Source organism: Gopherus flavomarginatus, chromosome 1 (genome assembly GCF_025201925.1).
Source record: "Gopherus flavomarginatus isolate rGopFla2 chromosome 1, rGopFla2.mat.asm, whole genome shotgun sequence".
Taxonomy (NCBI): Eukaryota; Metazoa; Chordata; order Testudines; family Testudinidae; genus Gopherus; species Gopherus flavomarginatus.
In genome coordinates, this window is record NC_066617.1 from 245,937,288 (window position 1) to 245,956,637 (window position 19,350).

A 19,350-nucleotide genomic window follows, 5' to 3' on the forward strand; every position below is an offset into this window, starting at 1 on the left:
TGCCAGCCCTGGTTTCCTAACTGTGACGGTGCGATGGATGGGTGCAACCGACTGCATAAACCGCACAGTTAGCTCCTTTGGTGGCTTTCTCAGTGGAATGGCTGCAGTTTGAGAAGGCTTTATACTGATCTGCCATCTAATCTGAGAATTGACTCTTCCTCTCCACGTGCCCCTGTAATTAGGATGTCAGTGTCCAGGGCTGTCAAACTATTAACATGAAACTTGGCAATTCTTAATTTTTACACTGGGCTGTTCAAGGAAGGGGTTTGGTTGGTTTTATTTATTTATTTATTTTTATTTATTTTTGCCTGTTTTGGAGTTTGATATAAAATGAAGGTTTCAGAGGGAAAACACTCCCCCCCCCCCCACCCACACACATACCTTGGCTGCTGCCAGCTGCAGAGTGGTGACATGCATCCCAGGGCATGAGGTGCAGTGTGCTCCAGTACCCCCCAGGGACTCCTTATCTCTGCCTCCACTGCATCCTGGAAGGCAGGACTAAGGAATCCCCGGGAAGCTTTGGGGCTGGCTCCCACCCAGCACCCTCACAGTGCACACTCTGTACACGCAGCCCCAGGGGGGTCAGGGGAGGCCTAGGAGCAAGGGACAGAGAACAGAGTGGGACCAAGCGACTGCCCTACAGGGAGGGGGAGTGGCAGAGCTCCCGGCTCAGTATGGCTGGGAGAGGGCTGACTCCCAATGCCCTGGCAGCTGGGAGCTGCCTCCCACCTGTCAGCTTTGCTCCCTGCTCCAGGCAAGCTCTGTGCAGCCATGAGGAGGAGCCGGAGCAGGAGCTGTCACCACTGTGAGAGGAGCAGGAACGGGAAGTGTGCTCAACCAGGCAGGAGCTGCCTGCAGCGCTGCCCCTCTGCTGCCGGGAACTCTGGGATACGTCTGAGGACTTCCCAGACCCGAGTCAAGCTGAGGCCGTGTGCACCCAGGAAAGCAACAGGACTTGGACCCTGTGTAACAGGGCTCTGCAGCATCCTGGGACCGTAGGTCCGAACCCTATGTTAGCACAATTGGTGTGTGGCTGCAAGATAGATTAGGCTCGAGCCCAGGCTTACATTGATGTGTGGACGTAACCTAAGGGAGCACATACACTGATTTGTTGAAATAATTGTAAATGTTTGTAATCCTTAAGAGACAATTTTCAAGTGGTAGGAGCCTCTGTCAAAGCATCAGTAGGTCAATTTTTAGGCCAAACTGCTTTGATAGTACTGCTACTTAGCACTCTGTTGTGAGGCTCACTGTGAAGAGAGCTGGGAAATAATTCAGAGTATGTGGTAGTGATTAGCTGCCTTTTTAAGAAGGAAGCAGAGCTGACTAAACTACCCCTCCCCCTCCTCAAGGTTGGCTGGCAGTGTTTATTTCCTCTTGTCTGACCCTGGCACAAGCACAGTCCCCAGCAGGTGCAGGAGAGGAAGAGCATTAATGTAAAGCAGCTTTGTTCACTCTGTTACAGTTGAATTTTGAATGTGAGATTGGCTTCTAATGCACTTGTTTTCTCAGTAGCAGCTAGTGGGCTGGGGAAAGATCTTTGCAGGCTTTGTGCTGATGAAACATTGGAATCCAGAAATAGAATTTCTTATTGCTATTGGCTCTTTTTAGTTTCACAAAGAGCACGGTTAAAATGTGCTGTTCAGCACCAATGACTGGGTAGGGAGCAATTGGTTTATAGTGAGTGCAGTTCAGTACAAATGTTATCTGCTTATTGGAGTTGGTTAATACACTGAGCTCACTTAGAAGCCTGTCTAGGGCCGCCCGGGGGGGAAAGAGGGCAATTAGCCCCGGGCCCCGCAGAGGCCCCGCGAGCCCTGGCCTGGTGGCAGTCCAGGTCTTCGGCAGCATTTTGGCAGCAAGGGGCCCTTCAGTGCTGCCAAAGATGTGAAGCGACTGAAGGGCCCCCCTGCTGCCGAAATGCCGCCGAAGACCCAGACCGCCACCGGGTGAGTACAAGCGCCACAGCTCCCCCGCTTTGCCCCAGGCCACCTGAATCCTCTGGGCAGCCCTGAGCCTGTCACCTCTGAATCCCAAGTTTAAAGTAGTCGCAGGATAGCTCTCTCAACAAATGAAATTTGTTCGATTGTTTCACAAGTAAAAAGGAGATTCTTCTTCTTTGAGTGATGGTCCCAATTGTATTCCACTGAGGGGTTACACATACACGTCCTCCAAATTTGCGGCCATAGAAATCGTGTCATGGACCATGAAATATGGTCTTCCCTGGTCCGCCACCACTCAGCTCTGGAGGGACAGTGGCAGCTGCTGGCCAGGAGCCCAGCTTTACCCACCAGCAGCTATAGAGAAATAAGGGTGGTAATAACATGCTGGGCAGGAGCCACCACTCTCCCACCACCCCAACTTCAGGTACAGCCAGTGCAGAAGTAAGGGTGGCAATACCACGGCCCCCTAATCGGCTTGTGACCCACTTTTGGGTCTGGGTGTCTCGTTTGAGAAATGCTGTGGAGAAATCACACCTTGTGCATAAATAGCAAATTTCATGGTTGTGTAACACCTCCACAAAATCTGCTATTTATTCCATGACCAACCCGTGAAAATCATGAGATTTCTCTGTGATTTAAGTAGACCCCTAGTTATATGCATACACCTTGCATTTGGAGTCAGAGATTTGGAAGTACTAGTGTCTGTTGGTCCATGCATGCAGCCTGGCTCCATCTCATGGTTTTGTCCCAGGCGATAAAGGGCGGAGCAGACCAGCTGCACCCTCAGTTCCTTCTCACCACTGCATGGTCTAAGTCAGAGCCTCTGTTGTTCTCTCGTCCCGTGTGATGTGTTTTCTAAAACACAGATAAAAGTCTGTTTGTATTTTTGTTGTCTTTGTAGTAGTTTTTAAGTTTTAAGGAATTTGGGATGCCATTTTACTGGCCTCCCAATTCTCTCCCCCAGCTCTCACGCTTGGGTACTGCATAATGCTGAAGATGGCAAGGTTCAAGGTCTGTGATTCCTGCCCTCGCTCGTTCTCGGTCAGCGATGAGCACCAGCGCTGCCTTTATTGCTTAGTTCTTAGTGCCATATTAAACTGAATCACTCTAGAAATTGTTTGATTGCAGATTGTGGGAGAACGTGTCTGTCCTTCCTGAGCCCCTCTACAGAAATGTTCCTAGCCTGTCAACACAGAAAACTAACGCTCTTCCAGATGTACACGCTTTTCTCTTCTGTCTGTTCCAGATAGTGCCCAGATATGGATCCAGCTATTGTTTCATGAATGAATGAAGAGAGTAGTCCAGTCCTCTGCTGGAAGTATGTGGGAGGGGAAAAGATTCCAGCAGGATCATGGAGAAAGCTCACTAAAGGGAAAGTCTTTTTCCATTTTGGTGTGTTTTAATTTTTTTAAGCAAAAAAACAAAAAACTGATTTTTTCTTAATGTAATCAGTTAACACAGAGTACTTGAACTGACTATGCATCAATGACTGGAATGTTTATATTACAACATCTTGTTTTTACAGTGGTTTTCAAGCACACATCTGTTTTCCTTAATTGTTTTTTAAAAGTTACTTAAAGCCCATTCTCACGCATAGTGGCCCTCCACTAACTACAACCCTTCCAAGTTGCTGTGGTCTGCTGGCCCGCTGTTTGACTACTCCACAGGTTTATGATGTAAGTATGACAGCAAAATATTAACTTCATTTTTCTACAGTCCACTAAAAAGTTTCCTTTACAGGACAAATTACATGACTTGAAAGATGTTGCAAGTGCTACATCGTGCTAAGTTATGATAGCAAAAGGTTTGAGACCCAATCCATAGGACAATATCGTTTACTGGTGTAAACCAGAGTCACTCCTATGGCTTCACTGACTTACACCAGCTGAGAATCTAGCCTATGATGTTTTCAAGTCATACACAAATAGTATTTACATTTCATGATATTAGGAGGCCATGAAGCCCAGTCAACAATCTATCTACTGTTCAGTCCCTTAAAAGTATCTCTTCTGGTTTTAAATACAAAACGATTAAGACAAGACCAAGATTTCTGTTCATTATTTTGGGGGTTGCATTTTAGTGTCTCTTAGGAGAGCCCAATGATCCACCTTCAGCAGGCAATCTGCAGAACTTGGTAAAACACTTCCTTCTCCTTATTCCCACACTTTAATAAGGTTCTGTTCATAAATAATTCATGAATTGTTCATAATGTTTATAGATTGATAGACCAACAGGTCAGTATACTGCTTTCATAACTTTTAAAATAACCAGCCCCTTCTACTGATGCTCTTGCAACAATCTAACTCGTACTCCTCAAGTTGAATTTGCTTAGAACATCTGTTAATGCTTTATAAATGGAACCTTAGTATTAAATGTGACCAAATTCAAACTTGTAGGTTCTCTGGTGTTTAAGTGGGGGTGTCGTGCTACGTACTCTTGACGCAGACTGTTAAGAACTCTCCTGTTTCTAGTAAAGATGTATAACCCTCCAGCAGAAGTTTTGAAAAACTTTCTTCCACCGTCTCTGCACACATTAGAAACTCATTTTTCATTTCGAAGTCAAACTTTAGATCTAAAAAAGTTTGTGAATTCCCATGACACTAATTGTTCTCTGTCAGTAGGCATTAAAAGTGGCATTGTTCCCATCATAGGCATGCCATTAGGAATCTTAAAAAAGGTTTTAGGCTGGAAGGCTGCCATCAAACCAATTAGCATACTGTCAGCAGCCCTTTTATTATCTCGAAGATGATTATAGTTCAGCTTCACCTTTTATCCGTTAACTAAGGCTTTAACTAGTTGAGCATGCAGGTCTTGGATTTCATTTAGCTCTGTAGTCTGGCTTTATTTTCTACTCTTATTATTTTACATAATTTAAACTTCTAATTAAAATAATAAGTAGCTAGTAGTACATTTGAATCAGCACAGTTTTTTGGTTTTCCTCTTGGGGCATTAACCTAATCAGCTGATGATTTACTGTTTGTATATCAAAAACTCTCATGAAGATGCAACTTTTGATCTGTAAGCCAAATTGCTCAGCTATGGAACTCTTGTACTGTGAAACTATCACTCTTTCTGTCCCTTTTTTCTCTGCTTGCTTCTGTGGTAGCATGTAGTGAACGTACCCGAATCGCCCCCGTCACACGGATATAAATAGCAGAGTAGACCATGAGGCACAGCTTAGGGGAGTAAAGACACTCCTGAAAGGCATAGATATGTACTCGAGTACATTCTCTACACAGCTCTTTCTGAGCCCGACCCGTGCTTTCTCGTCTATACTGCTGTTCTTAGGCCTGGTCTTCAGTAGGGGGCGGGTCGATGCAAGATACGTAACTTCAGCTATGGGAATAGCGTAGCTGAAGTCGAAGTGTCTTATTCCGACTTACCTCCCATCCTCACGGCGCAGGATCGACGGCCACGGCTCCCCCTCTCGACTCCGCTACCGCTGCTCACCCTGGTGGAGTTCCGGAGTCGACAAGAGCGCATTTGGGGATCGATATAGCGCGTCTAGATGAGATGCAATATATCGATCCCCAATAGACCGATCACTCCCTGCCGATCCAGCGGGTAGTGTAGACATACTCTTAGCCTCCTCACTGCTAGAGCCTTTCCCAGTTGCCAGAGCCCTTCCCCAGACAGCAGTGTGGAAAGGCTCTGCCACCCCCCTGAGGCTGGAGCCTTTCCCCAGAGTGGAAAAAGACTAGCAACAGGAAAAGGATCTCACAGCAGTGAAAGGTTCAGGCTTTCCCCATTGCCTCCCCCTGCTAGAGCCTTTCACTGACATGTATTGCTACACACAGCCGTGTGGACGCAGTGTGCTTTTTCACTGCAGTGCTTTTCACTCTTGTACAGTGGTAGGTGGTATAGATGTAGCCTTGGCATGTTCCTAAATTTAGATTTAGAAAAAGCCTAATAACCTTAACCTTTATACACTGGCATCTCTGCCAGAGCTCTGAACCCCCGAGTTGTTCTATACTTATCCTTATACTACAACTTTCAGTAGGTAAGTGGTTCTGCGACAGCCATGTAAGCTCTCCAGCTTGTCATACACTTCAAACCAGAGGATGTTTTTCTCCCTTCCCTACCAGGTGCAGGGAATTCAATTGAAACAGAGTCCTGTCTGTTGTGGAACAAAGAGATCATCCTGTAATGCATATGCTTTTGTGATGGTGCCCTCAGTTTAGCACACTTAAATAGTACAGTTGAGAGGATTAAAGAATAAAATAAATGACTTATTTAAAAATGCATTACTAACACAGCCAAAAACTTAGTTCCAAAAGGAAGAAGTAAAGCTACTTACTAAAATTAGGTCCAGTTCTGAGATCTCCTTAGGCCTTAGCCTGAGGAGATCATGATCTGCAGGTTGTGGTGAGACCATGCATGAGCACATTGCTTTTACCCTTCAACCCTTGCATCCGACAAAGTGGGTATTCACCCACGAAAGCTCATGCTCCAATACGTCTGTTAGTCTATAAGGTGCCACAGAACTCTGCTGCTTTTACAGATCCAGACTAACACGGCTACCGCTCTGATACTTGACAACCTTTTTGCCGGTACTCCTTCTCTGAAGTAATGGGCAGACAGTGCCAACGTTCCCTCTCATTTTTATTTATTTATTTTTACATCCATGTGCGGAATGAATTTTGTTATGCACACCAATGTGGAGGCAGTGTGTGGCAGGGGTGGGCCCAAGGGGTTCAGAGTGTGGAAGGGGGCTCAGGGCTGGGGCAGAGGGTGGGGGAGTGAAGGCTCAGGCTAGGCAGTGGGGGTGGGCTGGAGATGAGGGGTTTGGGGCCCGGGCTGCAGTGGGGAGAGAGGACTCCCTCTAGTGCTCTCTTGTGCAGCAGCTTGGGACCAGGGGGGAGGTGCCTGTCCCCTGGTGGCAGCAGCTCCGAGGCTGGGGCCGGGGGAGAGGTGCTTCTCCCCGCCTGCATGGCCCTTGGTAGGCGCAGCTTAGAGGGAACTTAAGCAGCCTCTCCTTTCCATAGCTGGTTTTAAAATTACCTTGCTGTTTTCACATGTGGATGCTTTCCATTGTGCACTGAATGCATTTTAATTAGATGAAAAGGGATTGAATACCTTGCTGGCAGTCAAGCAACCCCATTTGTATGTGGAATGCAAATAATGGCTTCCAACGTTATTTACTGGCCTCCTTACCACTTGAATGCAAGTGGTTTGGACATGAGGTGCTGAGGCAGCAAACCTTGGTACGCAGAGTTGGATGTTTTTCAAAAGCAGTCAGCACTGGCTTACTTCTGCTCTCACTGAAGTTCTCCCATTGACTCCAGTGAAGGAGAAGTAAGCTAACACTGATTGCTTCTGGAAACCCCACCCAGAAGCTTTAATCCTCACTTCCTCAAATGCTGGTTTACTAACACAAGTGGGAGTAATGGAACAAATTGTAATTTTAAAAGAACTTTGTTATACCTCCCACACTGAAGCTGATTATTTTAAAAATAAATAACCCATACAATACCCCTGGTGTTTGCCTTTTAAGTCTTTAAAAATATCTCTATAAAAGTTTATAATATTTGCTGTTATTTTAAACTGGCTTATCCTACCAAATCTTTTTTTCTTCTATTTGAAAACACAGCTACGTGCTATTGTCTGCTCATTCTAATGAAGCTACATTTATCAAAGGATTTCTGTTAACAGCTTGCTTGATTGGACACTCATACTTTTGATGTCAGGATGTGTTAAGGACAGAGCACTGCTCTGGCGTAAAACCAGCAGAGGGAGCTAAATTACTTTTCAGGGTAATGAAAACCTGGCAATAGGTTTTTACTACAGCTGGTCAAATATTTTCACATTTCAAAATTTGGAAAGTCTTTTTTCCTTGAAATTTTGACAAACAGGAATAAAATTGTGCAGAAATTCTCAGTTTCCCCGCCCCCCCCCCACGTTTTTATTGGCTTGTTTTTATAGCAGACTTGCATGCATTTGTTCCATGATGGTGTACAGAATTTTGCTTGATTATTTAATAGAAATCTTTAAGACAGAGTGCATTCTCCACCAAATTTAAGGTAGCACAGATTTTTGTGCTCATACTACTTGATATTGTTTGTTACAGTTGAAAACTTCGCATCAGAAGTGGTCATTTAAATTACACCTACTGTTTGTGCTGGTAAAAAGTGGTGATAGTAGTTACAATTAAACCGCAGCTATTGGTACAAAAACCATATAAACCGTGACATGTACATATCTTTTGCATTCCCAGTTCTTTTCTAGTAGATAGCAGAGGAGATTGCCTGTGTAATTAGTGATCTTAAATAGGTTCTAATCTTTTAACCACTAGTAACCCCAGCACCCTTTCCCAGGAGTGTGATAGTCTTAAGAGCCAAGTTTTACTGTGACTTACTGCATGTGAAATTCTTTGAAGTGAATTCATTGCAGTGTATAGCTCAAGGCAGAATTTGTGTGTGTGTGTGTGTAACGGACAAATTGAATGAGTTAACAGTGAAGTAAAATATGTATATCTTGAGTGACTTCAAACTGCTCCTTTCACAGAATGATAGGGGATTATAGAGGCCAATTTAGGGTTATTCTTGGAAGAATTTCAAGTCCCCAGGGATCCACTTGGATACATTTCCCGTCTTTCTCTTCATGTTGCCTGGGATCCTTCTGAAGCACAGTAGGTTCATTCACACATTCTTTCTGCTTGGAAATATGCAATCACAGATTTACATGTTAAACGTAATTGTTAGAGTACATGTTCTGTGAAAACAAGTTTCATCATTTGTGAAGCAACTTTCATAGAAGCCTGGATTGTTCAGAAAAAAACATTTAAATAAATAAATGGCCTGTTGGTTGCAAATGCTAATCACAGAGGTGGGATAAATACAAGAGTCTCTTGGGTTATAGAAGGTGGTGCTTCTTAAATATGTGGCAAAAACTCATTTGTTTGCCCTAAAATTGATCACATTTATAAGTTTGTAAGTATGGTCTTATGGCAAAATCATAGGATGAGAGCCAAAAGCAATGCAGGAACTGCCAAGCTGGATCAGGCACATGTGGTCCACCTAGTCAGTCTCCAGAAGTGGCCAACACTGGATGCTTCAGGGGAAGATGCAAGAAGCTTTATAGTAGATAATTTGTTAAATGATTTATTGTTTTCTTCACAATCCTCATTTATTGGTCAATATAAGCATTTATATACCTTCTGAAAAGCTATTTTTCTCTATTCAGTCTAATTGGATGTTCTTATTCATACAAACATCAAGTTCTTCTATATTAGTCTAATACTTTAGTCTTAAATCTTCTGTCTTGCAGCATCATTGATTTTACCCTCTTATACTATACATAAGGCTACGTTTTAGTCATTGGTATTTTTAGTAAAAATCATGGACACGTCATGGGCAGTAAACAAAAATTCATGGCCCGTAACCTGTCCATGACTTACTGAAAATACTAGTGAATAAAACTTGGGGAGGGGGTTTCTGGGGGCCAAACAGGTGCTGGGGGAAGGCAGCCTGGGTGCTGGGGAGGGGACGGTAGATGACCCGGAACCTCTGCTGGTGCTATGGGGCTGGGGGGTTGGCGGGGCCAACAGGCTCCCTACCAGGCTCTGCACCTCCTGCCCCCCCCAGCAGCAGAGTTTGTGTGTGGGAGGGGTCAGGGGGTTGGGGCACAGGGTGGGGTGAGGCAGGCTCTGAGCAGCGCTCCCCAGAAGCTGCAACATCCCCCTCACTCAGGTCCTAGGCAGAGGCATGGCCAGGGAGCTCTGCGTGCTGCCTCCGCCTGCAGGCACCATACCCACAGCTCCCAGTGGTCATGGTTCCCAGCTAGTGGGAGCTGTGAAGCCAACACTCTGGGTGGAGGCAGCACTCAGAGCGGCCTGGCCATGCCTCTGCTTAGCAGCTGAGCAAGGGGGATGTTGCTGCTTCTGGAGAGGCCCCAGGTAAGTGCCATCCAGAGCCTGACTCACCTCATCTCATGATCCAACCCCTTTCCCCCCCACACACCCAAATTCTGCTGCTGAGGGAGGGCTGGGGGGGTACAGTGGCCCAAAACTGCCCCAACAGTGGCCAGTGCATTTGGCGCAGGGGCTGCCTGAGCTTCCCCATAGCCAGCTGCATTGGCTGCTGCAGAAGTCATGGAAAGTCATGGAATCCATGACAATCTCGCAGCCTTAGTTATACAACATGGTAAATAGGAGTGTCTTGCTTACCTCTCCTAAATAATTAATTAATCACATCCTTCTCCAGTCCTGACTAACCTATATTTTGTATCATCTGAAGTTTTGCTACCTCACCATTTGCCTGGGCTAGCAGACCATTCTCCATCTAATGTTTTTTCAGTGGAAAATTTTAAGCTAGATGAAGTTTCGGTGTAGTATCTTCCTGTGGAAAATGTGGGTATTTCATCAAAACACCAAAAAACCAGGGTATTTCCATTAAAAATGGAGCCCCAGTGCAACAGTCCTGTGCTCTTGTTCTCCTCTCCATTGAGGACTCTTGCTGAACTACACTTCACATGATTAAGGTTAAGATTTTGTCACAATTATTTTTAGTAAAAGTCACTGACAGGTCACGGGTAATAAACAAAAATTCACAGAAGCCCGGGGACTGACAGCTTGAGCCCTGCCATGCAGCTGAACCAAAAGAAGTCCAAGGTCTGTCAGTCATGGAATCAGGGACCTCTGTGATGAAATCATATCCTTACACATGATGCACTACAGCCCATGACTTCTATAACACACCACCTCCCATCACCAGAAGTGGAGAAAGTGGTGCCTGAAGGGAGATATAGTCTAATAATCAGCCTAGCCTATAGTGGAGAATGGGAGCGTAAGACACTTGAACTACAACTTCCATGAGGCACTGTGGTTCCAGTTTGAATGCACTACTTTCTCTCTTCTTAATGATTGGGGGAGGTGTATCATAGGAGTCCATGGCCATGGTGCATCATGGAAAATGTAGTCTGTCAGAGAGCCCAGTCCATAAAGGAGAATAGGAGTATAAAACATCTGAATGTTGAGCATTGGCCTGCTAAACCCAGGGTAGTAAGTTCAATCCTTGAAGGGGCCATTTAGGGATCTGTCTGGGGATTGGTCCTGCTTTGAGCAGGGGGTTGGACTAGATGGCCTCCTGGGGTCACTTCCAACCTTGATATTCTATTCTAAGTACCGTGAGACACCACAGCACCATTTAAATCAAAATAATTTGTTTTTCAGTTGAAATATTTCACCAACTTGTCAATTTTCTACAGAAATTTCATGGGGGGAATTAAAAAAAATTCAATTTTTTGGGGGAAGGGAGTGCATGGGTGGGGGGAGGTTGCTGTTTTCTGACCAGCTGTACTGTTCACTCTTTTCCAATAGCCTATTGAACACTGGTTTTAACACAGAACTTTAGTCCCTTGCCCCATTTTGCTGTATTGGAAATTAGCCATTATTCCTACTTTCTGTTTTCCGTAGCAGTTCATTGCATCTCACCCAATGATGACTGAGTGTATTCATAGCCTCTTGTGAATCAGTTTCTTAAAGGATTTATGGAAATCAGAAGAACTGGAAGTTTATATGAGCTGCTATCATGATTTTTTTGTTTTGTTTTTTAATATCAGTTAAATTAATTTACCTTGTACTCTATTAGGCTATACTGGCTTCATTCTCAGGACTGCCCTCAGTGCTCTTTCACTCACTCACTCACACTAACACACACATGCCCTGCTTTCCAGTCTGGTAGCTAGTTTTAATATGTTCATATTTTTCTTACTGAGTCACCTCATTCTTAAATTTCTTTAAGAACTCTTGGAGTACAGCATCTGGTGCTGGTGACTTGTTAATCTTTATCAGTTTGCACATCCCTCGTTTTACATACACACACTCTCTCTCTCTCTCTCTGTCTGAACAAGTCACTTCATATGTTAGCATTTCTATCTGTAAAATGAGAATAGTAGTACTTACCTATCATATGTGTGTTGTGAAGCTTAATATTTGTACGTGCTTTGTTATTCTTTGTTCTCCTTGGTAATCTTGGCTTGCTCTTTTTTCTTTAGACTTTATACCCCACTTTATAATTTAGCATATTGGCCTGCAAAAAATTAGCCTAGATTTTTAGACTCTTGTAGTATTAGCTTTCTTCCATAATACTATTTTGTAGTGACTCTTCAGTGCTAAGAACCAACCATAGTTGCTCCATGTCTCACGGTTTTAAACTTTAAAAAAACAAAAAAAACCCCTACAATTATAGCAGTAGCTTTACTGCGAACAGTAAGGTGATGTTTAACCACTTGGTTTAAAGTTTTAGCTTTACTTACGTAGGCTAGACTTCAAGAATTTAGTAGTTCAGGTTTTTCTAGTATATCTTGACTGTTAACTCTTATGTATTGACTGGTAAGTGTAGACCCCTTTGTTCAGCTATTTTATGACAATGAAAAGAAAATATTAACCAAGTGTTACTGGATGCTCTTTTTTTCAGAATCAGGAGCAGCTTAGAGAGGAGGATTCAGACTTTATTCTGAATGATGGTGACCTCACTCTGACATATGGTGATACGACAATAACTGCTAATGGCTCTTCGGGCTCCCGCACTGCTCCCACTAGCCTTGATGGCAGGAAAACAAAAAGTAGTTCAGAGGAGGCATTGGAACATGATCTGGGAATGGGAGATAATGAAGTTACAAGCAGGGGCACCCGACTAGTATTTCCTTTGGAAGACAATGCATGACTGCTGCCTCAGTAAAAATACAGCGGTAGCCCCGTGGATGGATCAAGGAATACTGCAGGCCCCGGTGTCAGTTGAGGTGGGAATGCTTACAGAATTGAACTAACCTGTCTGTTTATAAGTGGCTTTACTAAAGTCTGAAGACACCAACCTTGACTTTTTTTTTTTAACTCAAGATGCTGACAGTGGGTTTTTAAATGTCTAAACTAGAGAAATGGGGAAATTGGTCAGTGTCTTCTCACAAAACTGCATACTGTATCTAAGTAGAATTAGCATCCTGCAGTTCTGTCATTCAGCTGCAGCACCCTTCTGAGAAGAGGTATGTGAGAATGTTACCCAGCAGAACCAAGCTAATTCTGGCTGGGTGGAGTTCTAGCTTGGTTTGGGAATGATGAAGGGGAAACCCAAACAAAAGTCTAGTTAGTTATTCTGAGACTTAAAGGTATAGGTGCATGTCTGATTTTTTGGGTGGTCCAGTGTTAAATTGCTCTTTAGAAAGCTTGAAACTATGTATAAAAGGGAACAGTATGTACTAGGACTACAGGTGCATGAATGCGACATTTTTCTGGGATTTGTTACTATATGACAAACTGCACTGAATTACTTCAGGAAAAAGGGAAAACAGCACACCTTCCTCACTGGCAACATGTAGTAGGTACAGTTTAGAATAATTCAGTATTTAAAGAGGGAGGCAGTGAATGTTGTTTAGTCCCCTAGCTTTGGACAACTTGAGTATTACTGTTAGCATATCTTGTAGCACACCACAAGAGAAAACTTCTTAGTGTCCAAGACTGAAATGCCTGACTCAAGCCCTTTTCTAGGCTCTGTGATTTAAAAAACCACTTGTTCTCTCATTAGATTGCTAAAAATGAGATAAAGGAAGCCAGAACCCAGTTTTTTTGATGGGAGATAGAGCAGATAGTGGTATTACTTAAGTGAAGCTGGAAAGCAGTATTTGAACATACATGAAACTAAAAGGTTCCATACTGAGATGGGAAGTATCCTGGAATCTGCTTTGATTGCCTGTTAGGTGTGATGGTTTAAACTGCAAATGTTTTTACTTCAAAAGGGGAAGATAATACTATAAATTTAACCATTTGTGGTTATTAGATCTGAAGAAAGGTGTTTATATTCATTCTCTTTTGCAGAGTACATGTGAACTTTCAGCGAGGCACCACACAATATATAAACTGTGCAAGTGGTATACACACTATAGTCCCATCTGAAATGTGAAAAGGGAAAAATGTCTTTGCTTAGTACTTTGCCCATGTTCATGTAGACTTGCTTTAACTTATTGCTTAAGGCTTTTTAATTCCCAGCTCAGTAGCTATTAGTGACCTCTGCTGTATTAAAGCAAATAGTTGAAATCTATTACCTCCTAAATAGAAGCTCAGCTACTGAAAGCATGCTTTAAAATGGTGTAAAGTTTTACTTTCATGGCTCAAAATGGTTTAGAAAATGTTATTTTTTAAACTGGCATTTTGTGGCCCACTATTAAAATGTAATATCAGTTTGCTAAAATGCATTTTTTTTACCTGCCACTTCAGTTTGTTCCTTTCCCATAAAATTTGTCTATGAATAAAAATCCATTCTGTGTTTTTCCTTAAGTGACTGGTTCAACTAAACAATGGGCTAACTTTAAAATTACAAGTTCATATTGCACAGCAACACTTAGATTGTCTAGTTTGGTTTATTTTAAATACAGTGATCTACCTCCTACTTCTTCCCTCTTTAAGACAAAATATTGATCTGTCTGAAAGAATCAAATTAATGACTGCATCCTGGGACAAAGCAGTAAAAGATTTCTAAAGCTAGACCTTCCATCTCTGTGGTGGAACTGGAAAGGTCACACAGCCCATCTGCTCCATTCTTGAGTAGCTCAGAGATGGAAAGTTCAAGCATCCTGCTGAGAGCACTTCAAGCAACAGACCACAAACTGTCTGGCACTCTGTTCCCAGGATTAGAATGGACAGCATCATCTGTGAGCACTCACTAGCTCTGCTATTCCAAGACTTGCTGCTTAAATATTACGCTGGAGGAAACTGTTTCTTTTGGAGCGATGAAAATGATGAAGTTTTCTCTTGATAACTAACTCTTTAGAGCCTGCTGAATTCCACATTTGGAGTGATAAATCCTAATAACGTCAGACTTTTTTCCTTTTGTAAAAAATTAAACCATTAGCCAACCTCAAGTGGTGCAAACTGCTTTTCAGATTTTAGAGAGCAGAACCTGTCCAAATCAGGTGGACTTGCCCATCTCTGGAGTCAGGCAAACCTTTATATGCAATTCAAGACAGGCTAAAAGCTGTCAAAGACTATTTGAGAGATAGGGGTGGGTGAGGTAATATCTATCTTTTATTGAACCAACTTCAACAAACTTGCCTCTCTCACCAACAGAAGTTCATGCAGTAAAAGATATTACCTCACCCACCTTGTATCTCTAATATCCTGGGACCTACAAGGCTACAACACCATTGCATACAAGAAAAACTATATTGGCTCAAAGCATTTAGGAATAAGTATTTTCTCTCTCAAAAATGCTATAACAAAGTGCCAGAGACAGGGACTTTTCAAAATTACCATTTTCTACTGCAAGATTCACTGCAAGTTTTAGCACCATCCTGTACCAGAATGCTTCCAATAGCAGAGTTCAGACTGCACATACTTAAAATGGAGTTAAATCTGAAATGCTAACCCTGAAAGAGGGGCCTATTACCTTTCCTCTTACTGTTTCATTCCTTAGCCTTTAACTTTAAAAACTAATGTAAAAAGTCATCTTGCAGCAAAGTTGTCTAGTACAGAGTTATCTGAATGTCAGACTGAGGGATACTTCATTATGCACCCTTAAAAGGGAAGGGGCTTTAATTATAAATTATGCTTTAAAATAGTGGTTCTCAATCAGGGGTACGTGTACCCAAGGGGTTATGCAGAGATCTTCCAGGGGGTACATCAACTCTTCTAGATATTTGCCTAGTCTAGAACAGGCTACATAAAAAGCACTAGCGAAGTCAGTACAAACTAAAATTTCATATAGACAATGACTGGTTTATACTTCTCTATATAATATACACTAAAAAGTATAATATTTATATTCCAATTGATTTTATAATATATGGTAGAAATGAGAGAGTATGCAATTTTTCAATAAGTGTGCTGTGACACGTGTATTTTTATGTTTGATTGTTGTAAGCAAGTAGTTTAAGTGAGGTGAAACTTGGGGATATGCAAGACAAATCAACTTCCTGAAAGAGGTACAATAGTCTGAAAGGGTTCAGAGCCACTGCTTTAAAACAATGAAATGAACATGGGTCTTTCACTTTATCAGTTTTGACTTCAACCTTTCTTCCCAGTTTAGACTTCAGAATAAATCAAAGCTAAATGAACTAACAGCACTACCACTTGTTACTATAGAAATCATTAACCATTACAGAAAACTACCCTTTAATAGGATTTCTTTACTAAAAACTCACAAGAACTATCTAATCTTTAGCATGGCATGGTTTACATTTTCAGATGGTGCTGATTTTTTCTTGTCCTTTGTGGTTCATGTGCTTTTCCAATTTACCGTATACTGAAATTTTGCTCTAAATGTGAAAATCCTTTTCGTGGAACAGTGTGATGAATTTTAACTTCATGCCAGTACTGAGGCTGGGTTGGTTAGGCTAGAGCTTGACTTAGACATACAAATAGATGTAGTAACAAAACTATGGAAAGTTACAGAAATGCCTGTCTTTTTTTCCCCCTCAAGCTTGCTCTGAGTCTCTGAATGGAATCATAGTTTAAGACTGTGATGAACAATACGGCAATCCCTCTATGTTAATATCTTAGTCAGATCAGAGTGAAATTTAAGAGAGGGTCTTCCTCCTAACAGGTGTGAGTTGCTGAGTCAGTCAGTCTACAATATGTAAGATCACTTCATTGGCTGATACCTGTATCAAGGATGTGACTGACATGTGCCTGTGCATTATGCCTTCATAGCAGTAGTGTAATGTTAAGATATTAATGTCAATTCAATATTTAAACTATGGCTTACCAAAAGTCAGTGTACCCTGTGGTTCAAGGAATGGGGTATGGAATTTGCTTAAGAACTGAGCTTACTGACAAAAACTGCTTTACCTCTCTAGCCCTTAAAACAAAATTATGTTTAGTACTTTGGGTCAGCATGAGCTTTGTCCTAAATGAGATAGACAAAGTTAAGACTATAATCGTCTTTAACACTCCACAGAAGCTAATGTACCAATTGTGTTTGGAAAGCTGTTTTGCAGCTACTTAAAGATTTTTATATGGGATGTTAACATTCACTCGATCCTGGAAGAGCCAGTGTAGTACAATTACCCAATCACAGTACCTGAACCGTCTCAGAACACAGCTAAACCTTGCTTGGTGTGCTCATGTGTCTGCTGAAAAATTATGGAAGTGCTTTCAGTGGGGTCATGTGGAAGGATGTAAAAAAATAAATTTCAGACTTCTGCTTTTAATGTGGACTATGCTCATTTCTTTGCCCCAGTGCTAGTAGATGTGAAACTAATTTGTTGATACTCCTGGACAAAAAAAAAAAATCTTTTCTCTCTCTCCTGCACAACTACCTCTTAGTCTTATGTATGTCACTTACCAGTGGAACTTAGATTTTGTTTGCATGCGATCCACACGTTAAGATCATTAAAGTTGCAAAGACAAGCTCTTGTGACAAGAAACGCTACAATTAAGGTTCCTGTGACCTTAATTTGACCCCCTTGTGTGTAGGCATTGCTAGTTTAATTAATTATGATCACTTTTTCTATGGGACCTCTGTCTCGTTCAGTGCACTCAGTTTTATTTTATCCCCATTGTACAGTGTGTAGCCCTATGTCTGATTTAATGCACACTACAGAACCTGGCTCTGAGGACCAAAAAAAATAATTTCCTCATAGGCGTTTCTGTGGCACTTATTTCTAGAATATGAGTGCGTCACAAAACCTTAGCACATTAGCTTTGAACCCAGTTTCACAGATCATGGTTACTTAAAATCTCAGTTCCTCCTGTGTGGGTGCCTAGCTTGACACCCATAACCTGGTAAGTCAAATTACTTCCTATTCTATTGGCACTTTAATTTTTCAAAGTACAGCTCCCATTGACTGACTTCATGCAGGTGAGTGCTTCCTCCTGCATGCTGCCTGGGTACCAGCAGAAGGGTCACAGAGTAAAGGAAAGTCAGATTCCCCCAGTGCTAGTGCCTAGCCTAGAACAGGCAGGAGCAGCAGTTACAAGGAAATATCTGCTTTTGCCATGTAGTGTGAGGGGGTGGGGGTGCATACTTTGTGGGGATTGACCAAGGTGCTAGGGGTTGTGAGAGAGACTTTAGATTTTAGCAGCTAAAATTTAAGTATGAGCATGTGCTAACTGCCATTTTTGAAAGGTGTATATATAACTTGGCTACCTTTTGGACAAACTAATGGGGATGGTAAAAGGCACAGCCCAATACAAAGGCACAGCATCTGCCCACAGAGTCCTTGCTCCACAGGATAGGGGCTCTAATTTCTCCAAGAGGTCACAAGAATTTTGAATAGTGAAAAACCTATTTCTTCCCCCTCCCCCCCCGCATTCTCTAAAACAGCTGAACCATCATGGGGAAATTTTCTAAAAGGATTTCAGACTGAGGTAGATGTCCAGCATGGACCATTTTAGCCTACATACTTACCGTTTGGCAAAAGATAATAATTGAAAATGGTCTTATAATGGGAAGCGTTGGGTAACCTTAATAGGCGGTGCCACCAGCTCTACCTATAACCACCAGAGCCCAGTTCTGTAAGCTTACACATGCACATAGCCCCATTGAAACAAGTGGGGGTTGAAGGACTTCTACATAATTTCAGTTTAACAAAACCTGCAATCTATCTTCAGACACAAATGATCAGACAAGTAGTTATTCACTTTAAAAAATCCAGTATCTTGGTTACAGGAGGCTGATTCTGCACAGTAAACCTGAGAACACTACACTCATTCTAATGCCCTTCAGAGAAAGGTTCAGTGTTGCCTTTTGGAACTTCTGTTTTGAAGTTGTAACTCATCACTAATAACTTGCTCCAACTCCATTTTGGCAGAATTCCTGCTTCTGCACATGAGTGAGAATGGAATGTAAGTGCTTAAATGGAAAAAAAAGTTAAAGTATGAGAAGTTAAGCTTGTAAGATAGGAAAAAGGCCTGTCAGAGCAAAATCGGTATTCAATGAGTCATTTAGTAGCCATTTACTTTCTCGAAACATTCAGGTTACAGGCCAGGGAGGCTCAGTGGGATGTGAGTAGTGGGAGTAATACCCTTCATGTACATGGACTAAAGTCCCAGAGAACGGAAAGAAGAGGGTGGGAGGGGGAATCCAAGGAAGGCAATATCACATCTTAGAAAGATCCAGTTCAAACTTCAGGGGAGTGAAGCAGACCAGAACAGCTCAGTAACAAGAGCACGGTTCTCATATATCCAGTGTACATTGTAGGGCCAGAGGACTTTTAGAAAGAGAATTTGTTCTTGTATTTGAAAATACTGTTTTAGTAAGACAGGTTTGCAATGTGATGTAGCTTAATATCCTTTCATTATATTGTAAGTTTTAAGCTTGTGGAAGACAGTTTGATTCCATCTGATAAAAATCCAAATGCCTCTAATATGGGTTTTTTATACCATTTTGTAAAATAAAAGATATAGAAAAAATAAGCCTAAATCCCAAAAGAGGGAAACTTTGAAGGAACTGGTAAATTACAAAGCCAAAGAAATGGC

At 42.2% G+C, this 19,350-nt stretch overlaps 1 protein-coding gene across 2 annotated transcripts in view; it reads left to right on the plus strand.

Moving 5' to 3' along the window:
- SLC9A7 (solute carrier family 9 member A7) overlaps window positions 1–14,211 on the plus strand; it is a 126,179-nt gene extending 111,968 nt beyond the window's left edge. For both annotated transcript variants that reach the window (XM_050919695.1, XM_050919696.1), the window contains 2 exons: window positions 3,514–3,619; window positions 12,359–14,211. In XM_050919695.1, coding sequence (XP_050775652.1) covers window positions 3,514–3,619; window positions 12,359–12,607 — 355 coding nt within the window. In that variant the 3' untranslated portion in view covers window positions 12,608–14,211. The remainder of the gene's footprint in view (window positions 1–3,513; window positions 3,620–12,358) is intronic.
- Window positions 14,212–19,350: the final 5,139 nt, after the last annotated feature.